This window comes from Carlito syrichta, unplaced genomic scaffold (assembly GCF_000164805.1).
Source record: "Carlito syrichta isolate Samal-C Ts95f unplaced genomic scaffold, Tarsius_syrichta-2.0.1 Scaffold308811, whole genome shotgun sequence".
NCBI lineage: Eukaryota > Metazoa > Chordata > Mammalia > Primates > Tarsiidae > Carlito > Carlito syrichta.
The window spans coordinates 554,467-561,711 of record NW_007252907.1 but is presented as its reverse complement, the minus strand read 5'-3'; the positions used below and the strand labels follow the sequence as shown (position 1 = coordinate 561,711).

Sequence of the window (7,245 nt, the reverse complement as noted above, 5' to 3'; positions counted from 1 at the left end):
GTAGAGATGAGGTCTCACCAAGTTGCCCAGGCGGATCTCGAACCCGCGGGCTCAGGCAATGCACTCACCTCAGCCTTACAAAGCGGGGGATTACAGGCTGAGCCCACCGAGCCCGGCTCAAGGTCCACTCATGAGTGAGAACATATAGTACTCAGTTCTTTGCTTCTGTAATAGATCACTCAGTATTGTAGACTCTAAGTCTATCCTAGTTGCTGCATGAAGTAATTTTAAAGTATGACAACACATTGCTAACAAATATTACTGTCCACCCGTGCAAATGATATGCAGGAAAAATAAGTGAGGCTATTCAGAGGAATAGACATGAAATAGAAAGTGAACCATGTCCGCTTAAAGTAAGATGAGATGTCTTATGTGCAGAAAGCTGAAAGAGACTTAAAGGTCATTAGCTCCAACTTACATCTTTCTTTTCTTTCTTCCTTTTTTTTTTTCCTTGAGTAGGAGTCTCACTCTGTTGCCCAGGCTGGAGTGCAGTGGCACGTTCCCAGCCACTGCAGCCTCAACCTGCTGGGCTCAGGCAATTCTTCTGCCTCAGCCTTCCAAGTAGCCGGAACTACAGGCGTGCACTACCATGCCCAGCTAATTTTTAAAAAATTTATTGTGGAGACAAGGTCTCACCATGTTGCCCAGGCTGGTCTCGAGCCCATGGGCTCAGGCAATCCTCTTGCCTCCACCTCCCAAAATGCTGGGATGACAGACGTGAGCCACCATGCCTGGCTTCAACCTACATATTTCATAGACAAGGAAGCTGTGAGTGACAGGGTGAATGTCTCCTCAGTTGCGGTTAGTTCACAGCAGTGCTGGAATTAGACCTGTGGCCTCTGTCGGCCAATGCATTGGTTCTGCCACACCAGGATGTGTCTGCCTGCCCACACTCACATCTGCATTGATTTGTCTCAACACGCCAGCCCTGTGGCCCAGCAGTTCCATCTTGGACGTACTACCCGGATTGCAGGTGCCAATGAGGTTCCTGCTTTTGAGGATTTGTCCTGAGGGGTCCAGTAAGCTTCTTGGGTGTCCTTTCCTCTGGCATTGCTGGGTGATGTTGAGTTAGATTGACATGAAGTAACTCCCAATGCACTTTGCTCCTAGACTCCTCACGCCCAGCCTATAGGATGGAAGACCCCAGCCCTACCTGGGTCACTGCAGCTTATTACATTAGAGTGCTGCACAGAGGGTAGGAACACTCCCACCAGAATAGTAGCACATGACTTGGCTTCCTTTGGGTATTGGGGGTCACCCAGAAGGCGGGATGGCAAGACGAGGCAGGGCTTGTCAAGCTGGATGTCCTGGCCAAGGCCCCTACAGTGCTGTGATGGGGCCACCTTTTGGAAGCATCACCTCTCTTCATCCCAAAACACACCCCACGAGAAGGCTTCGTGATTCTGCCTCCCACACAGGCACTGTAGGCCTTGATCGGTGTCATCCTGGTGCTACTGCCTTTTATTCCTGAACATTTATCACATGGAGAACCTTCTTGAAATCTGAGGAAGAAGAGGTGTGTTCGGGTTTGAAAAACATTTACTCTACTGGTCATTGGTCCGACAAACCACCTGAACTCAAGTCCCCCGGTGACCGCAGGAGCCAGTTATTGCCCCTTGCGGTCACCTCTGGGTGCTGACCTGCAGATACCATGGCTTCGAGGAGTTGCCTGTACCACGGCAAGTCCTCACCTGGTGGGATGTGCTTTCTCCTGCTTAGTAGGGTGGGCCCATCAGCAGGCTGAGAGGGCGCGGCCTGAACAGTGCAGGGGATGGGAAAAACACCAGATGACATCCTTTTTAAATGCAAGCCTTTGTGAAGTGCCCAGTATGTAATACTGAGGTGGGAAAAAAATCTCTGCTTTTCTTATTATTACCTACATCGCCTTTACAAAGTTCATAGTTTTCTTTTTTTTTTTTTTAGTTGGAGTCTCACTCTGTCGCCCAGACTGGAGTCCAGTGGCCGCTCCCGGCCACCGCAGCCTCGACCTGCTGGGCTTAGGCGATCCTTCTGCCTCAGCCTTCCAAGTAGCTGGAACTACAGACACACATTATGCCCGGCTAATTTTTTTTTTTTTATTGTAGAGATGAGGTCTCACCAAGTTGCTCAGGCTGGTCTCAGACAATCCTCTCGCCTTCGCCTCTCAAAATGCTGGGGTTACAGGCTGAGCCACTGAGCCCGGCCTAAAGTTCATTAGTTTTCATCACTGTTTTTTACAAACAGGTTAAGCCAGGCGCTGAATATTTTCCCATTATTGTAGTATCCCGGTAAGTGACATGCAGCTTGTTATCACTGAAACCTTCCAAAAGTGTTTTCTTTTACCTCGGGGAAAACAAAAGGCCAGTGTCCTTTCCTGCCTTGCTGCTGGTGTCAGCACCGGGCACAGATCTGAGCCTTTGTGCCTTGCTCTACAATGGGACTTTCCAGGAGGCTGGTCGCTTGTCAGCAGGACCTGCATTCCGTGGCTTCCCTCTCATGATGGAAAGCTCGAGCGCCTGCGAAGGCCACTGACACATGGATGTGACAAAAGCCTGTTGCAGAGCTAGGAGCAGGAGGGTCACGTGCATGGGCGTCGATGGCGAGTTCATGGCGAGCGCCTTCCTTCTTTGTCTTCTTGCTCCGTCTGCCTAGCCTGGAAGTCACTCTCAACGCCCAGCTGTGCTCTAGCTGATGCCACTCTCGGGTCGCGGGGGCTCTGTCAGATGAATGTGCCTTTTAGTTGGTTCTTCATCAGTGAGCCGAAATGAACCTCCATTTGTTAGTGGCAAGTTTTAAAATGGGACATTCTGAAAATTCTTAATAAAATTTAAAATATCTTTTCCTCTTGCGTCGGAATTGTTTATTCTTGACTTAATATCTACCTGTGACCTAGATACGATGAAATCCAAGAATTGAGAGAGAAGACTTTTTTCACCTCACATGGAAAAATCAGTTTCTCGTGTAGGCAAACTTCAAGTTGGTAAAGTCATGCTGAGAGTAAGCCTCGGCAGAGTCTTACAAATCATCTAACCTTACTCGTGGTCGGCTGTTGGCTGTTTTGCAGTTCAACTCAGCCGCCAAGCAGCTGATAGAGTGGGACAAGCCTCCTGGGCCCGGCGTCGATGCTGGAGAGTGTGGCCCGGCGACCCAGGGCAGCGCCACCCCGAAGCACCCCGACACCAAGAAGAACACCAAAAAGCGGCACTCCTTCACGTCTCTCACCATGGCCAGCAAGTCCTCCCAGTCCTCGCAGCACCGCCACTCCATGGAGATCAGCCCGCCCGTGCTCATCAGCTCCAGCAACCCCACGGCCGCGGCACGCATCAGTGAGCTGTCGGGGCTCTCCTGCAGTGCCCCGTCTCAGGTGAGCCCTCGTCTCCGGTGAAGCCCTGGCAGGCGCAAGGGAGCGTGGCCTCCGAAGGGCAAGCACGCCCGCATTTGCTGGAAAACGCTCTTTACTTTGAACTAGCTTTTCTGAAAGCAAAACCTTCCTTTGTAGGCAGAAGTGTGGGGACGAGAAAGCTAACTTGAGTATATCCGCTGAGGACTAGCTGCTCAGTCATCTTCAGGAAAGATCAGAGCTTACCAGATGAATTAAGTAATCCTGCCAGTTTCACCAGGCAGTCCAGAACCTTCCCACAACAATGCTGAACAAAACCTCGTCTCCACCCCAACTTAGGATGCCGTGGTGCAAACTCATAGTGTTTGTAGCTGTCTATATCTGTGTAACTTACCGTGGTATTTGGGCTTCTTGGTCAGGGTTACAGAGAAAGAAGTGGAAGTATGGAAAGAAACATTAAGTTAGAAATTGACCTCGTGTTTTTTTTTTTAAGCTCGTTAGTTCATCAGGACTTTGGATTACCTTTAGAAACAGCCACACATTGTTCTGGTGTTAATAAAAACACATGAGGTGATTGGGAACAGGGATTCGTTCATTTGGTAAGTGTTTACTGAGTGCCTTCCTGCTAGGGCTTCTAGGCGCTCTGGGAATCAAATGTGTAAGATATGGACCTTGGTGGGTCTAATTTTGGACTGTGCCCTGCCATTGTCCACGTAGGAGAGGGCTGTGCTTTCCTCAACCTACAGCAAGCAGCTGGCTGTAAGCAGAGGGAACTGCTTTCAAGTCTCATGTGTCATGATTGAAATTCATGCAGATTGTATATGGTACTTCACCATACAGTTGTGGTTTTCAAAAAAAAGAAAATAATAACCTCACCACTCCTAGAATGTTATATTTAAGATTCTTTAAATGTAAAATGAAATTATTTCTCCTTAAAAAAAAAAACTATGTGACCCTGGTCCTCGGGAAGTTTACATTTAATAAGTGCCTATCTTGGACCACAGAATATAAATGTACAACACAGTTTGGGATACTCCTTGCTCATTTCACCGAGAAGTTATTTTTCCCAGTCTCATGTATTGGACCCTGTCCCTTTAGCTTCTATACTCTGTGTCTTGAGTTAAATGCTTCACTCTCTCAATGGGATTGTGGGGTCATGGCCTTTTTAGGTGGGGGGGGTGCACAGGACTTTCATTGAGGGAAACAGGACATGTACCCCCACTACCAGGGCCCGTGTGCAGTGAGGCAAGGGTCTCTGGTCTGTTCACTTGTGTTCCAGGTGGCAGACGTGCAATGAGAACTCAGCGAAAATGTGTTGCATGGATGAGATGCTTGCACACGGGCAGGGAGAGCCACGTTGCTTCACGCTTGACTCGACATGTGAGAAATGGACGTAGAGTCCAGGTCAGAGAGGCCTGCCAAGGGAGACTAACGAGCTTTGATTCAAAACTGAAGATTTTTGAATTAGGGTTTGAAGGAAGGATCTTAGTAAGGGTGCTGATCGCGGATAGTAACTAGAATCTCTTCGACCTTGTGCTTTTCTTCTTGTGGCCTGGCAACATTTGTACAATGGTATCTCCTTGAAACAAAAGGCAGGGCTTCTGCTACGAAAGGGACAAGTCAGGGCAGGAATACTTCTAAAAGAAGGGAAGGCACAGTAATCTTTTGGCAGTAGAGGAACATTGAAAGAGGAAGGAGGGGCCGCTGAGTCTTTCGCAGAGCGTGGCAGTCAGGTGTGAGCACACCTGCCACAGAGTAAAGCCCGAGTAAAGGGGAACTGTTCGTGTAGGGTGGCGTCGCTTAGGAAACGAAACTCTCTCTGTTGTAGCAGAGTGGTGTCCCCTCACGCAGCCCACCCCATCTCTGTATTTCAGCGCATGCTGTTCTAGGTAGCATGTTGCCTCAGGGGAGAGTTACTTCTAGAAGAGGGCGGGAGGGGTTTGAAGTGCTGCCTGGTTCTCAGCCTGAGCTTTATCTGGGCCTGTGTACACAGGACAGCGCAGTCTATGGGCGAGCCTGGGCCTGCGGGGGTGTGTGGTGGGCAGATGCTCCCTTGCCGTGGAGACCAGGGCTCTCCTCCCCTGGCCCAGCAGAGCTGCCTGGAGGTGTCATGGAGCCCGTGGGTCTCCCATGCGGCTCACCCTGCTCACTTCACCCTCAGCTTTTTTCCTTTTATCTATTTCTTTCTCTTCATGTACCAGCTAGGATCAGGCTTGGTTGCATTTACTAGAAAATCAAGGCCAGGCTTGGTGGCTCAGCCTGTCATCCCAGCACTTTAGGAGGCCGAGGCGAGTGGATGGCCTGAGCCTGTGGGTTCGAGACCAGCCCAGGCAACTTGGCAAGACCTCGTCTCTACAATAAATCAATAAATTATAGTGCATGCCTGTAATTCTGGCTCCTTGGAAGGCTGGGGTGGAAGGATCGCTGGAGCCCAGCGGGTCGTGGCTGGTGTGGCTGTGAGCGTGCCACGGCACTCTAGCCTCGGTGACGGAGTGAGACTCTGACTCAAAAAAAGAAAAGAAAAGAAAATCAAAAGTGAGGGACCTGCAGAAGCTAGGCTCTTTTTCTTTCATCCTAATGGAATCTAGATTTGGGCAGTTGGGTGCCAGTGGCACAAGATGACAGGGCTCTGCCAAGTCTCTTCTCCCTAGAGGTTCTGGGCAGAGGGGTTTCTACATATCAGTTAGGGGTCTCACAGTCACATGCAAATCCAGGCAGCAGGTGTGAGGAGGACAGAGGGCGTGACGGCTTGTTGGTTACGCTTAGTTAGTTCAGTGGCGGCTGTTCTCCCTGTGCATAGGGTGGAGGGTGACTCAGAGGCTGTGGTTTCCAGGTGGCCACTAGCCCAGCAGCTGGGCGTGGATGTCCGCGACCGCCATCTGTAAAAGCCCACAGGCGTGTCATTAGCCAGGGCTCTTGCCTGCTCCCTGACCACACCTGTGGTGTCCTTTGGCCATTTCCACCTGGCAGAGCGAGTCGTGAGACTGTTTCAGGGAGCACGCATGCCACCCTCCTCCGCCTTCTGTATGGAGGCGCCTGGACAGCGTCTGCAGTTCAGTGAAAAGCGACCTGGGTGTCCTGTCCAGGGTGGGCATTCTGGCTTCTGCCACTTGTCTTCCTTGTGGATCCCTCCGGGTGGCTTCGTCTCTTCCTTGCTCCGGTGCTGGGACCAGCCCTGCGGCAGGAGCTGCTTGCAGCACTCCTGTGTTGGGGCTTCCTGTCTGGGCTCACGTGTCAGCGGCCTGAGGAGCTGCGTGCGTCCTGCTCACGTGAATGATTCCCCCAAGACCCTGAGGCCATTCGCAGTTGACTCTCCTGATTCTTGCCAGGAGCTTCCAGAGAAACACAGGTCAGGAGTCAGGCATGCATGGGGTCACACCCAGGGGCTGTGTGAGGGAGGACCCCAAAGAAACCTGGAATCTGTGTATTAAAAATAAAAATTTTTTAAAAACACATAGTTATTCTTCTATGTTTAACCCCTTGCACTCAGAGACATCTTGTGGGTCACCCACCATCCACTCTACCATACTTCATTACGAAATAGTGAAAAACGAATCACTTCACATTAAACAGCATGGCGTTGGAGCCAATTATTTTGTTGTAATGATATTTGGCTTAGAACGGAATTTTGGACATTGAGGAACTTATTTGTGACAAGAAAATCCAAATTTTGTATCTCATATTTTTCTAATGTGTTGGCAAAGTGTGAAACAGTCACCAATATGCATTGCAGGTTCATCGATAACATGTTATACAGTAGTAATTTGTTTGGTCTTTTTCTTTTCTTTTCTTTTCTTTTTTTTGAGTTGGTGTCTCTCTCTGTCACCCAGACTGGAGTACAGCGGCCGCTCCCGGCCACCGCACCCTCGACCTGCTGGGCTCCGGCGATCCTTCCGCCTCAGCCTTCTGAGTAGCCGGAATTACAG

The 7,245-nt window shown here is 50.1% G+C and overlaps 1 protein-coding gene across 1 annotated transcript in view; it reads left to right on the top strand.

Moving 5' to 3' along the window:
- Positions 1-7,245, top strand: part of SH3RF1 (SH3 domain containing ring finger 1) — a 166,893-nt gene that overhangs the window by 123,085 nt on the left and 36,563 nt on the right. Inside the window, exon 4 of the mRNA XM_008065841.2 lies at positions 3,044-3,353. Within this exon, the coding sequence (XP_008064032.1) occupies positions 3,044-3,353 (310 nt within the window). The remainder of the gene's footprint in view (positions 1-3,043; positions 3,354-7,245) is intronic.